Genomic DNA, 17,972 nt, shown 5'->3' with positions numbered 1-17,972 from the left:
CTTGTGATCTCTCTCTCTGTCAAATAAATAAATAAAATAAAATAAAAAATAAAAAATAAAAAAATAAAACGTTAACATTTAGGGAGCGTTGATGAAGGGATATACAGAAATTCTTTGAAACATCTTTGCAACTTTTTGGTAAATTCTGAAATTATCTAAAAAGTTAAAAAGGAAAAAAATTAAAATACGCAGTTAGGGTTTGCGCCACAGTAGCGATGATGGCCGCAGGAACTATGATGGTAATAAAATGGCAAGGAGTTGGCTGGACAAACGAGACACGACAGGGTCCGATGCTGGGACCAGTGGTGTAAGTGCAGCAAGCAGTCTGGAAGACAAACAGGTTCAAAATAACAAGGACAAATTTCACTGGATGTGAAAGCCTCCGTGAGCCTCCAGGTGAAGCTGTCTGGCAAACGCTGAAACTTTGCAAAGGGAGCTAAAGAGAAAGGCAATAGCTCGGGGCAGAGATTTCCATAAAGGAAACAGCAAGGGGCGCCTGGGTGGCTCAGTGGGTTAAGCCTCTGCCTTCAGCTCAGGTCATGATTTCAGGGTCCTGGGATCGAGCCCCGCATCAGGCTCTCTGCTCAGCGGGGAGCCTGCTTCCCCTCTCTCTCTGCTTGCCTCTCTGCCTACTTGGGATCTCTCTCTCTCTCTCTCTCTCTCTGTCAAATAAATAAATAAATATCTTAAAAAAAAAAAAAGGAAACAGCTGATACCACCAGAGTATGACGTAACCAAGGGTGACGCCCTAGAGAAAGTACTCCAGTGGGGTGGGCCATGCTGACCTCAAAGATTTCCGAGAAGGAGTTGCAGAGCCTGGGTTGGCTCAATCGGTTGAGAGTCTGACTCTTGGTATTGGCTCAGGCCATGATCTCAGGGTGGAGATCTCAGGGTCGTGAGATCGAGCCCCGTGTAGGTTCTTTCCCTTTCCTGCTCCCCCATGCCCTCGCACGTGGGCTCTCTCTCTCTCTAATTAATTAATTAATTAATTAAACAAATTGAATAAAGATTTCAGAGAAGGGGTCATCTGCAGAATGGTTATGCCAGAGGAGAGATGTCTGAGTAGAGCTCATCTCTAAGACAGGAAGAAGTGATGAAAACAATGACGACAAAAAACTACATCAGAGGGTTTTTTGGGGTTTAAAAAATAACAGTCAGTTCTTAAATCTTCATAAATTATTGTTTTTTTTAAAGATTTTATTTATTTATTTGACAGACAGAGATCACAAGTAGGCAGAGAGGCAGGCAGAGAGAGAGGAGGAAGCAGGCTCCCCGCCTAGCAGAGAGCCCGATGTGGGGCTCGATCCTAGGACCCTGGGATCATGACCTGAGCCGAAGGCAGAGGTTTTAACCTACTGAGCCACCCAGGCACCCCCATAAATTATTTTTTAAAAGATTTTATTTATGGGGCGCCTGGGTGGCTCAGTGGTTTAAAGCCTCTGCCTTCAGCTCAGGTCATGATCCCAGGGTCCTGGGATCGAGCCCTGCATCGGGCTCTCTGCTCAGCAGGGAGCCTGCTTCCTCTCTCTCTCTGCTTGCCTCTCCGCCTACTTATAATCTCTGTCTGTCAAATAAATAAATAAAATTTTAAAAAAGATTTTATTTATTTATTTTTGAGAGAGAGAGAAAGAACAGGGGCAGGGGGCTGGTGCCAGAGGGAGAAGCAGACTCCCTGCTGAGTAGGGAACCTGACGAGGGACTCGATCCCAGGATCCCGGGACCACAACGCAAGCCAAAGCAGGCTCCCCATAAATGATTAAAAGCGTTCCGACCCGTATTCCTGCACATTTGCTGCCTTCTCAGGTTGTGTTGACCGGCTGAAGCTGCTGAAACGGGAATGCTCCCTTGTGCTCTTCAGATGTTACGCACTTGTTACCCTGGGCAAACTACCCATTGGCCTCTCTTGTGACCTTGACGTCACAGATAAGAACTGGGTTAAGCCTTAGTCTGGGTAGATCCAGAGGCCAGAACTAAGCCAATGGCAGCCAATTAGAAAAACTCTAGCAGTGCAGTGAGCTGTGAGGAGAAAAGTATTCTGAAAGCTCCTTCCAACTCAGTAGTTCACTAAGCTTCTGGGTGGGTTTTTTTTTTTCTGTTAAATGTTCATAGCATTTACTTCATATGGCTGCTGTGAGGATGACGGGCGACAAAGTACATAAAAGTGCCTGACGCAGAAGAGCTGTTCTGCCTTTTATCTGTCGAATATCAGACCGTGAAATAGACCAAGAAATCCCAAGGAAGTACCACCCTCAGCCACTAGAGGGGGATCCGCATCACACTCCCTTTGAAACAGACAGACGCAGCTTGACTGGGGAGGCACCACTCCTCCCGACGCGCCACCCGCCTTTCCTCTGCCGGGAAACTCGGTCCGCTCAGAAAACCTGGCTCCATGCTGAACTCCACGGTGCTTTCTCTGAGTCAGTATATTCTCCCACAGTTGCAAAATGATCTGGCAAAAGTCCCTCAAAGGCTTTCACTGCTTACTGAGTAATAACATCCAAACTCCCTGGGCCTCCCTCAATCTGGCCCCAAGCTGCCCCTCCTGCCTGAACTCCCTTTAATCCTTTATCCTGGAGCCGCGCGGGGCAAGCATGCTCTGTCTCTATGCCGGGATTCACGCTGCTCTTCCTTCTTGATGCCTTCCCTCTGTGTCGACCTTCCCAAACCCTACTGCTTTCTCCATCATGCAAATGCTATCTCCTCCTTAACTCCCTTCTCACTTCTCTAAGAAAGAGTGATCTCGGGGCACCTGGGTGGCTCAGTGGGTTAAAGCCTCTGCCTTTGGCTCAGGTCATGATCCCAGGGAACTGGAATCAAGCCCCGCATTGCGCTCTCTGTTCAGTGGGGAGCCTGCTTCTCTTCCTCTCCCTCTCTCTGCCTGCCTCTCTGCCTACATGTGATTTCTGTCAAATAAATAAATAAAATCTTAAAAGAAAGAAAGAAAGAAAGAAAGAAAGAGTGATCTCACCAACCCTGAGCTCACCTACCACACAGGGCATTCATTTATCTTGTATTACATTGATTTATTCAATGTACACGTGCATCTTTTCAAATAGATTAGAAACTCCATGGGTAGAGACCAGAGGGTTATCTGTCCAGGGTAAGGGAGCGAGTAAGTGGTAAAGACAGGATTCTAACCCAGGAAATCCAGAGAGCTCTCACTCTTACCCACTAATTCACAACCACATAGTAATCTTTCATCAGCCACAGTGCCTAGCTCAGAGCTTTGCACACAGTTCTACTCGACAGCTTATCAAATTAATAACTAAAAACAAAACAAAAAAACGAAACCAAAAACCTCAAGCATTGATCTAATTAGCATCCTTTAAACCTTCACTGACTTGTAGGCTATTGGGAACCAGCAGCAACTCGGTCTCATTAATCTGCATTAGAGTGCCTGGCTGTAGATCTAATTATGAGTAATTTCAGAATCATAATTACTGTTCCATTTGGTCTCTTGATCTGTAATGCATATAAGGATCCACTCCTAGCTTCTAATGGATTAAAAAAAACAAAAACAAACAAACAAAAAACCCCCAAAAAACAAAACCATAATTACTTACTGAAGCCTGGTAGGTGTGTTTTGTGAAGCTTCCAGTTCACATCTTCTCTGTGAAGTGAGGGGGGTGGACTGGATGGTCTCAGAGGGCCCTTCCTTCAGTGGCTAACAGTCTGTGAATCTGGGAGAGTGAATGGAATTACAAAGAGCCTCTGCCTCTGTGTCAGAAGATATCGTTTTGAGTCTCAACTCCCCAACACAGGTTCCCCATCTGTAAAATTTGATTCCTCTAGTCAAAAGTCTGAATGTCTGAGTGCCAGGTACAGGGGGGATACAGTAATGAGCAAGATAGATGCGGCCCCTGCTTATTCTGCTAAGAAAATCCAATGACACCTATAACGGGTTGTCCTATGTAAAAAAACTCCGTGGGTCCAAGCATGGTGTGAACTACCAGGTCTGGTACCCAACCAAAAGATGATCTTGCCAGGATTCCAGTTTTGCCAAGTCCACGACAACAAAAACGTTACCTACTTTGCTGTTTTTGAGAAAAGCCTGATAGTGAACTTTAGCCAAACCTAGTCAACCCTGCAGGCAGCTTTCCCACCTTTCTGCTGCCGTTCCACGGAAAGGGGGGTGGAGGTTATCTGTCCTCACTTCGGGCACTGTCCAGGTGCTGGGTTGCTGGCGGAGGCCAAGTCCCTAGCCCAGTCTTGCAGGCCTCTGTGAGAAAGCCATGTGGCTGGGGGTCTGGACCTGTGAGTTCTCCAGTTCTAAGTCACCAGCCCCGGGTCAGGCTTCATTCACTGTCCTCATCTGTGAAAGGCAGGCCACATGGATAAAGAAGCCATCTTCCACGCCACGGGGAAATACCGACAGGACCGCTTTATCATCGGGCCGGGCCCGGCTCAGGGCGGCCAAACTCCAGAGGGCTGCTGAGGGTTCCCTTGGGGTTCCACGTGGAGCCCCGGGGCCACAACTCGGGCTGCAGCAGAGCCGTGGGCCCAGCCAGGCGACTCTGTCCTGGTCCCCACTCTCGCACACACTTGCTGGGTGGCTCTGGGGAAGGTCACCGAGCGGCCCTGCCGGCTGTTCTGCATTCGACGGGAGGGCGTGGACCGTCTTCCAACCGCCCTGGAAGCCCCTAGGCTGCCCGGAGCAGACGGAGCGGGCGGGGTACCAGGGACCACGGCTGCAACAGCAGAGGGTGAACCGGGAGCGCGCGGGCGCAGGTCACGTGGCGGGCGCGGGGGCGCGCGGGGGCGGGGCCTGGTGCGCACCGCTCCGCTGGTGGCGGGGCGGGCGGGAAGGGGCGGGGCCTAGGGCGGGGCCGCCGAGGGGGGGTAGGCGGGCGGGCTGGAGGGGAGGAGTGGAGATGGCGGCGGCGGCGGCTCAGGGGGGCGGGGGCGGGGAGCCCCGGGGAGCTGATGGGGTCGGCCCGGGGGTCTCGGGGGAGGTGGAGGTAGTGAAGGGGCAGCCGTTCGACGTGGGCCCGCGCTACACGGAGCTGCATTACATCGGCGAGGGCGCGTACGGCATGGTCAGGTGAGGGGGCGTTCCGGAGGAGGGGGCTCGGGGTGGGGGGGGGTAGCCGGGAGGGATGATGAGTGCCTTCTGGGCCGGGGAGACTTCCAGTGTCCTGAGGAGGCGGGGGCTTCACGGGACTGGGGGGCGTTCCACGGAGGGGGCCTTGGGGTGCTTTCTGGAGGAGTGGCGCCTCGTACGTTCTAAGGGAGGGGGCTTGGAGGCCCGAGAAGCGACCATTCTGTAAAGCGGGGAGGGACATCTAAGTGTCTGCGGGGGAGCTGAGAGGCCCTTAGGGACCTTAGGAACACGGGATGAGGCGGAGACACTGAGTATTCTTACGGAGGTGATACCCTTAGTGAGGACCGAGTGAAGGACCCTACTCTGGGGAGAGGATGCCTTGGATTCTCCCAGTGAGGCCTGCCAAGGAGTTTAGGAGAGAAGAGCAGAGCTCAGGGCTGGGCAGGGTAGGGCAGGGCTTTGGGCCTGGGGCCAGGGGCCCAGTGAGCCATGAGGGGTCCAGGAATGTATACTTGCAACTTTTAGGAGGGGTCTGTGAGCTCTCTCTCATGCCCACTGTGTACTCTGGGCCTTTGTTCATCTGGGAACAGCTCTCTTGCTGAGGTGCCTCGCCCTAACACCGGTGTCCACCTCATCCCTCCTATCCTGTCCCTCCTGACTCCCTCCTCAATGTGTCTGCCTCAGGGTACCTCCTCCACTCACCTCCCACTCCCTGGACCTATCCCACTCCCTGGACCTATCTTGGGTTGAGAGAGCCCATCCTGGAGAGGGGAGGCTGAGAGGTCAGGGAAACTAGAATGGACAGGGTTGAGGAGAGGGGAAGTCAGTGAGCGGTCAGTCTCTTCCTCTGTTTGTGAAGTCACTGAAGGGCCGCCTGGCCCAGCTTTCTCCCTGGAGATCCCAGGCCTTCACAGCAGGAAGGAACCAGCATTGTTTATGACTTGGCCAGAGTCCTCTATTGCTCCCTCCCCTCCCTGCTCAGGCCTGGGTGGGGCCACCAGGCCTGGACTCCCCCCCCCCCCCCGCCCCACGTAAGGCCACACCAAAATCTCCTCTCTGGCCCTCTCAGCTCAGCTTATGACCACGTGCGCAAGATTCGTGTGGCCATCAAGAAAATCAGCCCCTTTGAGCATCAGACCTACTGCCAGCGCACACTGCGAGAGATCCAGATCTTACTGCGCTTCCGCCACGAGAACGTCATTGGCATTCGGGATATTCTGCGGGCACCCACCCTGGAAGCCATGAGGGATGTGTATCCTTCACCTTGGCCAGATGACTGGCCGGGCATGGCCTCAGAGCTGGGCTGGGAGAGAGCGCTGGCTTGCTTTCTGTTTCCTTCTTCCCTGCCACACTCCAAAACAAACCCAGTAAATGAAACTTTCCAGCAGGAAAGAGACCACAGGGTGTAAGAGTGCTGGGAGGCCCGAGGTGAATCTTGGCTTGGTGAATCCTGGCCTATGGCAGCCAGGCCATGTGCCCTTGGGCGAGTCTGTTCTCTGTGCTGTGCCTCATTTGGGGGGAGGGTGGGGAGGGGTTCTATGGGACCTTTGTCTTTTGACATCTGCAGTTCTGTGACATGACCCGGCCTCTGCCCACAGTCCTTGTTTAACAGACGATGATTCTTTCCTCTCTGGGTCCCCAGACTGGAAGGAAGGCAGAGAGGAAGAAGACTGCCCGTTTCCGAGGGCCTACTATGAGTGAGGGCCAGCGAATGCCAAGTGCTTTGGCATTTCTTATTCTCTCTCCCAGCTGCTGTAGGAGAGCAGTCTCACCAGCTCCATTTCAAAGATGAGGACACTGAGGCTCAGAAAGCCTGAACTCATTGACTGCTGTGGCTGCCTCCTCTCACCCTCCCCCAGATGAGAACTGCCCTTTCTTTGACACTTCCTGCTCGGGGCCTCACCCCAGTCACCTGTGGACTTGCACTTTGCCCAGGGAGGGACAGCCTTGCCTTTGTCGCCCTCCCCCCACCTCACACCTGACACTGCTTCCCTAGCTGGGCTGGTCGTCCACTTCCTGCCAGGCCCTGTTGTCAGTGGCTTGCAGCACCCATCACCTCTCCCCACCCGACCCGCCCCCAGGCAGTCCCAGTTCTCCACCCAGACGTGGGGATTTGTGCAGCACGGTCTGCAAGCCCCCACCGCAGGCTGTGGGCAGGAAATCTCCACACTCACCCCCAGCTCGCCATGGGACCTTAAGCGAGTCACTGCATCTCGCTGGGCCTCCTCTCCTCTAAAACAAGCAGGATTGGTCCAGACTCTTCAGAAGGCCCTTTCCGGGGCTGATTCTAAAAGACGGTCCAGATGCACCGTTTCAGAGACCCAGCAAATGGCATTTATTTACTTACTTACTCACTTACTTAACGTATGTTTAATCTTTGTTTTCTCCTAAAATACAAAAGGACATTTACTCCTCCATCTTCTGATGTGTGGCCAAGCCCTCTTGAAGGAGGAGCGTGCTGTTGGGAGTTTTCTCCTCGTTTGTCTTGCCCAGAGCATCCCCATAAGGCAGGCGTTTATTTTTAAGCAAACATTTATTGCATGCCAGATGGCGTTCGCACTATCTCATTGAACCCTCTCCGCAGCCGTGTGGCTCAGGCATTTCTAACAGCAACACTAGTCCGTGTTTGCTGAGCACTTAAAAGGTGCCGAGCCCTGGGCCAGGCTGGCCGACACACACGGGTCATCTCACCAAATCTTTGGCCATGCTTTCCCCTGCTTTCCACATGGGGCAGTGGAGGTGTAGACAGGTTCAGGTCCTAAGGCCAGTGAGCAGTGATTGGCGGGGGAGGGGGGCGGCTCAGACAGCCGCAGAATAAACCCCAGAGCTGTTGCTCTTAACTGTGAAGCTCTCTTGCCTCCTACAGTTTTCCCAGTAGGGAAACTGAGGCCACAGAACTGAAGTACTTTAATTCAGTGCCACCAGCCGAGGTGTGGCAGAGGCCCTGAGCCCAGGGGCTGAGTCTGGGCCGTGTACAGTCATGGGACGGGCTGGCAGATCCATCGAGTCTCAGGGGCAGCAGCTGGAAGGGGGCGTGGAGGCTAGCCACCAGAGCCTGTTCTTCTTAACCAAGTGCCTCCCACACCCCCCCACCGGGGGTCTCCGGTGCCACCCTCAGCTACATTGTGCAGGACCTGATGGAGACCGACCTCTACAAACTGCTCAAAAGCCAGCAGCTGAGCAACGACCATATTTGCTACTTCCTCTACCAGATCCTGCGGGGCCTTAAGTATATCCACTCGGCCAACGTGCTCCACCGGGATTTAAAGCCCTCTAACCTGCTCATCAACACCACCTGCGACCTTAAGGTCAGAGCACTGGGTGCCTGTCCCCTCCTCCCAGGGCTCCGGGGCTTCCAGGTGACCGGGAGCCCCCTTGAGTAGAACCTCACAAGCAAAGGGAACAGCGCGGGCTGATACGTGGCGATAGGACTGCTTGGGCCTTGGGCCTTGGGCAGCAACCTTAGCAGCCTGGGTTGGCTTCCAGATCTGCGATTTTGGCCTGGCCCGGATTGCCGATCCCGAGCACGACCACACTGGCTTCCTGACAGAGTATGTGGCCACACGCTGGTACCGGGCTCCAGAAATCATGCTTAACTCTAAGGTAGGGGGGCCACCCACGCCTGAAGGGAAGGGGCCAGGTCTCAGGAAGCCCTGGAGCCACCTCTGAGCCAGGCATGACCCCCACGATCCAGGCCTTGTCACAAGACTCCAGCTGTTAGGCTCTGGAAGGAGGCTGAGCATTAGGTCCTCCAGGCCTCAGCCCTCTTCCTTCCTGCTGGTTTTGAGTCTAGATGGAGTAGTGGCTTCGCCCAGACAGCAGGGCCCTGTTGAGGCTGGCCCAGGAGCCCACTGCTTTCTCCTCCTCCCCAGGGCTACACCAAGTCCATCGACATCTGGTCTGTGGGCTGCATTCTGGCTGAGATGCTCTCCAACCGGCCCATCTTCCCTGGCAAGCACTACCTGGACCAGCTCAACCACATTCTGGGTGAGGGGAGGCCTGGCCAGCTATGTGAGGGGGAGACTAGTGGGAGGTGAGGTTTCTTTAGAGCCCTCCTGTGGAGCCCCTCCAGCATCTCACAGGATTTCAGTGAGACACAGACACAAACCCCCTTCGATAGACAGGAGACAGCAAGGCTACACCGCACACTTTGAAGGGCTCACATCAGGATTTGAACCCGGGGCTGCGCCCATCCAGACCCCTTGCCCTTCATCACAATAGTACGGGCTGGGCGATAATGGTCAGGGCTCGGAGCTCATCGGTCCGGACTTGGTTTGGGTCCCTCCCGTTCCTGGACCAAAGAGGAGGGCTCTCACCAAGCTCCCTGCCTTACCCACAGGTATCCTGGGCTCCCCATCCCAGGAGGACTTGAACTGTATCATCAACATGAAGGCCCGGAACTACCTGCAGTCTCTGCCCCCTAAGACCAAGGTGGCCTGGGCCAAGCTTTTCCCCAAGTCAGACTCCAAAGGTGAGCAAGACACGAGGGCTGGTACCGGATAAAAGCTTGGGGCAGAAGAGGGCCGATGGGCCAAGCCAATGCCACAATAGACAGGACCCCAGGCACAAGAAGTGAAGTGAGTTCCTCCGCTTGGAACTCCGTTGGGAGTTCCTCCGGCCTTCTCTCTGACCCCTGACTCCTGCCCTTCCCTAGCCCTTGACCTGCTAGACCGGATGTTGACCTTCAACCCCAACAAACGAATCACAGTGGAAGAAGCCCTGGCTCACCCCTACTTGGAGCAGTACTACGACCCAAGTGATGAGGTGGGCTGGCCGTCAGCAGGGGGCGCTGGCGGGGGAAGGGGGGGCGACCCTTGGTCCTGGCCTGAGTCTGACCTCTGCCACCCCAGCCAGTGGCCGAGGAGCCTTTCACCTTTGACATGGAGCTGGATGACCTACCCAAGGAGCGGCTGAAGGAGCTCATCTTCCAGGAGACAGCCCGCTTCCAGCCTGGGGCGCTGGAGGCCCCCTAATCTGGACAGACACCTCTGTTCCCGGGGGCCTGGTGAGTGCTCCCCACTGCCCATGCACGGGTTCACCCCAATACCAGTGTGCCCAGCACACCCCCGTACAGTCACCGGCTTGTTCACACCCACAAGGCAGGTGCATGGTAGCAGCAGACAGGCTAGAGCCTGCCCAGGCCACAGCTGTGGGCCCCTGGTTCTTCACATCCTCTTCCTCCCCACCCCGAAAGTCCCCTACCTGGCTGCACCTCTTCACCCTCCGGGCCCTGTGGCCAGAGGTCCCTGAGGGTCCCTCTCCCCGATCCAAAGACCAGAGCCAGGTTTTGGCTCCCCAGTGTGGGCAGAGAGGCAGGTGGGGCAGTAACTGCTCTGGGAGGAGCCAGCAGTCCCCAGCCTGACCCAGATGCCAAGTTCCCTCGCACCTGGTGCCCGGGTCAGTGGTTTGCACACCCGCCCACACAGCTTTCCTTCCTCGAGTCTCTGTTCTGTCCTCTGGCCAGCTACAGCCCAATGAAAGGAAGGCAGAGACATTCCTGCGTTCCAGCTCCAGCCCTGACACTTAGTAAGACCCGTGCAACATTGTGCAAGACCGCTCAGCTCTCTGTGCCTCAGTTTCCTGGGGAGAGCCCTGAGGACGAGAGCAGACACAGAGCCCTAAGCACTGTTGTCAGGGGTTTATATGCATTAACTCTCTGCATCATTCTCCAGCTGTCCCCTGAGATATGCACTGAGACACCCCCCCCCCCATGTACACTTAACGGAAGACAAGGCTTGTCCTGGGCAGTCATGAGGAGGAGATGATGGAGGCAGAGGTCAGGGCTCTGGCAAGCACTCTGGTGGGTGCTGACAGTTCTTTCCCACCTGCCTTTTTGTTTAGGCCTTGCCTGCCCCTCTCCTGCTGGACTGTTAGGAAACGGACCCCGTGCCCCGCCCCGACCCCCCGGCGCCCCAGGCAGGGCAGAGGGTACGCCCGGCCACCTTCCCCGGCTTCGCTCTGGCCTCCTGCTTCAGGCCGGCCGAGGCTCCCTGTGCCCCGCCTCCCCTCCCAGGACCTGAGGGGCTTGGGTGGCTCCAAAGCAGATTGCCCTCTGCTGCTTGCCTTCGTCTACCCCCGCTATCCCAGTCTCTGGTAGTTCTGGAATGGAAGGGATTTGGCCACCCCGGGACCTACTGAAGTTCCCCGGGTAGAGGGGAGGATGGGGGATACTGAGTAGGGACTCGAGGCAGCCCTGACCCATGAACACCCCCACTCCATTTTCCCTGAAGGAATATTCCTAAGGCTCAAGGGCTAGTGCCCCTGAGGAGCAGGGCCCAGGCCTAAACCCCCTCCCCCAAAGCCCCCTGTCTAACACCCCTGCTGCCTCTGTGTGTGGGTGACCAGAAGTGGAGCGGGGACACGAGGAGAGCCCGGCGCCCTCACCCACCCCTGCGCCTGTATCTAATATATAAATATAGAGATGTGATTATGATGGCCATGGCTCCGTCTGTGTCCGCCGACGCCCCCACCTTGACCGTTGCTTTGAGGACTGCCGCACCTGTCTGGCCACTTCCCAGCTGTGTGGCTTTACACACTTCTGGTGACCATTGGCTCCCCAGCTAGCCAGGGTTGAAGATGGGATTGTCAGGAGCACCACACTCCTGGACAGCGTGGGGTCCATTTTGCCCTTAGTCACTGTCCTCTCCCCTCCCTAATGACTTCCCGTCGAACTGGCTGGGGGTGATTCGGGGGTGACTCAGGGACATCCTCCACACCCCCGGATTCTCTGGAAATGGCTTGGGGCAGCCTGTCATATACCCCAGCCACAAGCCCCTGTGGCGGGGAAGGGGAAGCTTATAGCAGCCCCAGGGGCAGTGGGGGCCTTGTTTCCCCGCAGTGTGGCCCAGGGGAAGCAGAGGTGCTGGGAGCTGAGAAGGGTCTCAAAGTGGGAGAGCCAGAGCTGCCGGAAGCTTCTCCTCCTGCCTCTCCCCCATCCCCAGCCGAGCCCTGCAGCCTGGCCCCAGGCCAGGAGCAGGCTCAGCAGGTCCCAGGGGTGTGGTGGCGACCGGTGGCGGAGCCAGCCTACCCGGGCCAGACAGTCCGTGGAGGTAGTACAGTCCATCAGGAACAGCGGCATTCACGCGGCAGGAGCCCCGAGAGGCGGCGTGGCCATGAGCTCTGTGCTGTATTATGCCCTGCCCGCCCTGGGCAGCTATGTCATGCTCTCCATCTTCTTCCTGCGCCGGCCTCGCCTTCTGCACACACCCTGGGCGCCAGCCTTCCTGCCGCGCCTGGGGGCCCACCGAGCAGGTGAGCTGGGCACAGGGAGAAAGAGAGGATGGTGATGGCGGCCATGGCAGGTGGAGTCAGGAAGCAAGATGCCAGGGTGGACGGCAGCGGGAGAGGTCTGGGACGGCAGGCTGTTCTAGAGGCAGAGCCTGAGGGAGGAGGAGAGCAGGGTGGCAGGGCGGGATGTGGAAGGGGGAAGAAGAGGCAGGGGGTGCAGGGAGAGGAGGGAGTCCCCTGGGACCCACCCAGTTGCCCCACACAGGATCCGGAGAGCGGCTGGAGCACACCTTGGAGGCCATGGAGAAGTGAGTGTGTGCACCTGCCACCCAGGCTGCCCAGTGAGGTGGGCCCAGTGGTGCACTGTGTGACGCCAGGGGCACCACTCCCTTCCTGGTCCAAGTGACTGGGGCCCCCTGGAGGTGTGCAGCGCAGAGCCTGCACGTCCCGCAGTGAATTCTGCCCCACGCTCCCCTCCACCTCCCCACTGCCCTGTGGGCTGGCCTGCCCCTTTCCCTGGGCCTCCCTCCCCCGCACTGACCTTCACTCCCATAGCTCCATGGCCCAGAGATCCGACTTCCTGGAGCTCGACTGCCAGCTGACCCGGGATGGTGTGGTCGTGGTGTCACACGACGAGAACCTGTCTCGCCAATCAGGCGTGAATAGGGACGTGAGCAGCCTGAACTTTGAGGTGGGCCTCGCCCTAGCCCCACTACTGTACCCAGAGAGCCACCATGCCTCCACACATGCCTTCTGGTGACGTCCCCCCTGTTCTCCCCAGGAACTGCCCCTCTACAAGGAGGAGCTGGAGGTTTACTTCTCACCAGGTGAGAGCGTGACCTTGCCAAGGGGGGTCATGGCCTCAGCCTCCTGCTCTCTCTTCTCGGGGACTCTGACTCTCCTGCCGGGTTCCCACCCCACCCCACCCCACCCCACCCATCCCCTTCTGACCCCTCTTGCACAACCCACCTAGGCCACTTTGCACATGGGACAGACCGGCACATGATGAGTCTGGAGGATGTGTTCCAGAGGTTCCCTCGGTTGCCCATGAGTGTCGAGATCAAATCGGTAAACCAAGAGCTCATTAACAAGGTGAGGCTGCGGACAGGGGTGGCCGGGGGCTTGGGGCTGGAGAGAGGCCTGACTCCCTTTCATCTCTTCCTCCTCCTCTTCCTCATCCCCCCAGGTAGCGGGCCTGGTGAGGCACTTTGACCGCAATGAAATCACCATCTGGGCCTCAGAGAAGTCCTCGGTCATGAGGAAGTGCAGGGCTGCTGTGAGTCCCTGCGCCTTCGCTGCTCCAGCGGCCCCTCCTCCTAAGAGCTGGAGGCTCCAGGGGCCTAGGCTGGACAGGTCTGGGGGTTTGTGGAGGAACTGGCCCTGAGCAGGGTCTCAAAGGGAAGGATTTGGAGAGGAGAGGTGCCGGGGAAAGTGTGAGCAAAGGCGTGCTGGTGGGAAATGGTGGGGGGTGGGGCGCGCGTAGGGTGAGGTGCAGTTAGGCCTAAACACTGGGCCAAGCTCACACTTTTGATCCTGCGGGCACTAGAGCTTCCTGAATACCCAGCACTGTTCCCCCCTGCAGCCTGAGGCTCCTGTCTGCTTTCCCAGGAACAGACTGACCCCCCCGCCACTTCTCCTTGCCTCCTAGAACCCCGAGATGCCGTTTGCCTTCACGATAAGCCGAGGATTGTGGTTGGTGCTGGTGTATTATCTGGGGTTGCTGCCCTTCGTCCACATCCCGGAGAGGTTTTTCATCTGCTTCCTGCCCACCATCATCAATAGGTACTCAGAGTGTCTCGGTTTCCCTTCTGCATCTCCCCTCCACCCCGGTCCGCCAGATGCTTCTGTCCTCAGATAAAGACCCCCCTCCCACCTCAGGCCTCACGACGCAGGGTCCCCAGCTCCCTGGACATCCTCAGGGATGACCCCCCAGGGTCCTCTGAAGACTGGTTCTCAGCGAGCATTTGGGAATACCAAGGTGGGGGGGGTGGGGCACAAACCCCTGGAAACTCTATGTGAATGTGTGTTGAGGTGGAAGGAGTCTTAGGACAAAGTATTCACTTATTCATCCATTCATCCAACAAATTTTTATTGAATGTCTACTCTGTTCTAGGTGCAGTTACACTAGTAAATAAGATGTGGGTGGGGTAAGGCCCCCCTGAGCTTACAGTCTGGCTGGGAGACAAATATTAACCAATTATAGTATCATTCTCTGATTCTCCAAAGGAAAAGCAAGCTTTCTCCTGCTAGGGGACCAGGGTTAACAAAGTAACAGCTGGGTAAAGTCCTGCCATTTGGAGACTTTGCCAGCTCTTAAGCCTGCCCCCCACCCCACCCCCCCACCGGCTTTCTGAGAACTCTGTGGCAGCTCTGAGTGCGTCCTTCTCCCCTCTGCTGGCCTGAGGGAGGCTCCCAGCCAGCCCCCACAATCCTTTGCTACAAAGACATCATTAGACCACAGATCTTGGTCTACATAACTTTTATACCGGGTTTGCAAAAGTGTCTTCACATCCTTTAGTTGATTAGAGCTTTACCTTGCGGCAACCCAGAAGTTAGAGGAATCGTGACCCCCACAGTACCCACGGAGAATCTGAGGCTCAAAGAGGCTCTGTAATTTGCTCCCAGCCACACAGCTGGAAGTGCGGGGCCCGAGGTTGCCCGGGTCCGACTCCAGAGCCTGCGCTGGCTCGTTATATAAAGGGCCTCCAAAGTCATCCCTGAAGTGGGCCGATCAGGGCAGGTAGCAGACCCCTTGAGCATTGTCTGGCCACGGGAACCCAGCGGGCCCAGCCAGGGCACCTTCAGACTGTGCAGCCAGCTTGAGACTCAAGCTGCGGCGTTCTGGCCTTGGCCCTGGGGCCACTACCGGTGGGCTGTGACATCTTGGGCAGGTCCCTTCAGCTCCCCCAGACTCAGTTTCCACTTCTGTAAAACGGCCAGGAGGGGGCGCTCGCAAAGTATGGAGGAACGGATGTGGGAGTAGACTCTCACGGATCAATGAGGGACCTGTTCTTTGGGGGCATCTGCAAAGGTTCTTCTAGAGGGGCCAGGGTAACCCTGGTTAGGGGTCACTACCCACCCCACCCCTGAGACAGAGTGAGATGCAGGGGACTGACCATGACACCACTTCTCTGCAGGACCTACTTCCCATTTTCCCGCCCTGGGCTGAACAAGCTGGCAGCTGTGGTTTCCAAATGGTGAGGGGGCGAGAATGCTGGGTGGCGTGTCCCTTTGGAGACCTCCCACGGCCCTGCCTGGTCCCCTCTCGTCATGGCCTCCACCTTCCTCTCCCTACCAGGTTAATCATGAGGAAGAGTCTGATCCAGCACCTGGAACAGCGAGGAGTGCAGGTGAGTCTGGAAGGCCACCCCCTTAGCAAGTGGGTGGTTCGCATCCCGGTCACAGTTCTGCTGCCAACTAACCGGTCACCTGGAAGTCTTAGTCTCTTGATCTGTGAAGTGGGGGTAATGGTGTATTTAACTAGTACCTCCTAATGGTTTGGTAAGTGCTAGCCATTATCATCATGATGATGGTGGTGGTGTATTGAACCTACTGTCCTGATTCCTGATGAGAGGGGGAGTGGGGCTGGGGAAGGACCTGAGAAGGGAAAAACCAGCCTGGCCTGCTCCCCGCCCCTCCCCTGGGCATCCACTTTGACCAGGTCACTGAATTAGAACTTTGTTGAGAATGCACTATGTTGCAGGCCCTCCCCTCCCAGGGAGCTTACCATCAAATCAGGGGCAGAGGAAGGAAGTGAGGCAGACAATCGCAGGGCACCGAGTGGACGGAAAGGAAATAGCGCTGTGGTCGGTAGGGTCAAAGGAGGCCTTCCGGAAGAAGTGAGGAGCTGGCTCACAGGGAGAGGAGAGGGAGAGCATCTCCAGCAAGAAGCTAGACATGTGGGAGGGCTGGGAGAAGCCGGAGGCCAGGGCCATCGGAGGCACCGAGAGGGGTTCCAGCAGGCCGCAATGTGAAGGCTGGAGAAGGCAGCGAAGGGTGTGGCAGGCGGCCTGGGAGCATCAACAAGGAGCCCGGATTCAGCCTCAAGGAAGGGAAGCTTCTGAGGGCCTGAAACGGGGGAGAGGCCTGATACAGTTGGGTGACCCCATTAAGGACCACTCTGGCCACCATGTGGCAAAGCAGAGCCCCAGGAGGCAGGTGCTGTCATTGCCAGGTGTCAGGTGTAGGTGGCAAGCAGGGGGACAGGTGGGGGAGTTGGCAGACAGGCCAGGACTCCACTGCCCACGTGAGGGTGATTAGCACCCCCTCCCCCCCCAACTCCGAAGGTTGCACCATCATTCCCATTTGTCACATCAAGAAACCGAGCAGTCCGGTGACTTGCCCAGGGTACAAATACCATCTGTTCCCACCTCCGTGCCCACAAGAGCAGACTCGGGCGACAGGGAAGACGCCGAGCAGCAACCGATTCGGGCAGGCTGGGAGATGCTGGCATGCTGGTGGTAGATGTGCTGCAGCCAGCTTTGTAGCGGAGAGGAAGAGGGGGCTTGGGTTTGAGCAATAGACGATTTCCCTAGAGCAAAGTGCACGTGCTCTCACATTGCCCAGTTTCCGGCAGCCAGCGTGAAATCACTGAGCAGAGTTTGGGTGGTATTTCCACCTGATACGCTCAACAGACACGAGTAACCTCCAGAGGTTATTACCATTACCAGTACGTAATGGTAACGTGCAGTAAAATAATTAGGAAGGGAAGAGTTTGGAGTATTTATTACCTTCGTTTTTAAGATCATTATTGAATTACAAGTTTATAGAATTTAGTATTTCATAATGACTGTGTTTAATAACCAGCTTGCAAAATTCCTGGCGATCTCACAATCCACCCCAGCGTCCCAATGCCGGGAGCTCCCCACAGAGGAGGAGAGCTCCCCCACCATCAGATGCAAGGGGAAGTTCCAGGTAAACTGTGTCAAACTGTGAGCCCCTCCGTCCCACCCAGGTGATCTTTTGGTGCCTTAATGAAGAGTCGGATTTTGAAGCAGCCTATGGCCTGGGGGCCACCGGCGTCATCACCGATTACCCCACAGCCCTGAGGCGCTACCTGGACAACCACAGAGGAGCTGCCCAGGCCTCGGAGGCCCTCACCCTCTCCTCTGTGTCTCTTCCCCAATAAAGGTCGTCTTCAGAGTCACGTCTTGGTGTTTGGCGGGGCACAGGTGGGAGATCCTAGCCCACTGCAAGATGGCAACTGAGGGCCGAAGAGGCCAGCCGGGGGCCAGAGTTTGGGGCCCTCACCAGCCTGACCCACTGGTTCCACCGCATTCCAGACCCAGAGTAATGCCACACCCTGTGCCAATCTGGCCTCCACTCTTCCTCAGGAATGTCCCTTGCAGGAAGGAGCAAGGCCTCCTGTCCCTTCAGAGCCATGGGTTCCATTCTCCTGTGGCCATGAAGAACCCCAGGCACACAGCAAGGGACTTCATCTGGGCCTGTGGACCTCCTCACCAGGCTGTGGAAGGTAGACATGGCCTCAGAGGCTGAGTCCTCCGTGCCTGGCTCCTGCCTCCTGCCTCAGCCGGTCCAGCCTTCCACCCCCGGGTCTAAGCCAAAAGCGGCCCCAACCTCCTCAGCCCTCTCCAGCCCTAGTACCTTATTCACTGACCAAATCGCATCTCACAACCATTTGTTGACTGCTCTAGGCCAGGCAGCATCCTGGGGCCATGGCAGGGAGTAAGACGAGTCTAGTAGG

The 17,972-nt window shown here is 56.4% G+C and overlaps 3 protein-coding genes across 3 annotated transcripts in view; 2 read left to right on the top strand and 1 right to left on the bottom strand.

The window, feature by feature from the left end:
- The window catches only part of CORO1A (coronin 1A), a 43,122-nt gene extending 39,470 nt beyond the window's left edge, over positions 1-3,652 (bottom strand). The window contains exon 1 of the mRNA XM_080830606.1: positions 3,564-3,652. The gene's annotated coding sequence lies outside the window, so the exon portion shown is untranslated. The remainder of the gene's footprint in view (positions 1-3,563) is intronic.
- A 1,203-nt stretch (positions 3,653-4,855) lies between these two features.
- MAPK3 (mitogen-activated protein kinase 3) lies at positions 4,856-11,476 on the top strand. Its single transcript, XM_080829970.1, has 9 exons — positions 4,856-5,041; positions 6,111-6,293; positions 8,160-8,349; positions 8,528-8,644; positions 8,914-9,028; positions 9,381-9,512; positions 9,696-9,805; positions 9,892-10,046; positions 10,883-11,476. Exons 1-8 carry the CDS (start codon positions 4,872-4,874, stop codon positions 10,012-10,014), a joined length of 1,140 nt encoding a protein of 379 aa, XP_080686096.1. The 5' UTR covers positions 4,856-4,871; the 3' UTR covers positions 10,015-10,046; positions 10,883-11,476.
- GDPD3 (glycerophosphodiester phosphodiesterase domain containing 3) lies at positions 11,284-17,413 on the top strand. The gene is made up of 10 exons (XM_080829971.1): positions 11,284-12,292; positions 12,534-12,576; positions 12,824-12,959; positions 13,050-13,095; positions 13,242-13,360; positions 13,455-13,544; positions 13,917-14,050; positions 15,406-15,465; positions 15,567-15,618; positions 17,223-17,413. The coding sequence occupies exons 1-10, from the start codon at positions 12,154-12,156 to the stop codon at positions 17,394-17,396; spliced, it is 993 nt and encodes a 330-aa protein (XP_080686097.1). The 5' UTR covers positions 11,284-12,153; the 3' UTR covers positions 17,397-17,413.
- Positions 17,414-17,972: the final 559 nt, after the last annotated feature.

Source organism: Martes martes (genome assembly GCF_963455335.1).
Source record: "Martes martes genome assembly, chromosome: 18".
Lineage (NCBI taxonomy): Eukaryota > Metazoa > Chordata > Mammalia > Carnivora > Mustelidae > Martes > Martes martes.
Note: the sequence above shows the minus strand (reverse complement) of the source record. Positions and strands in the feature narration are given on the sequence as shown.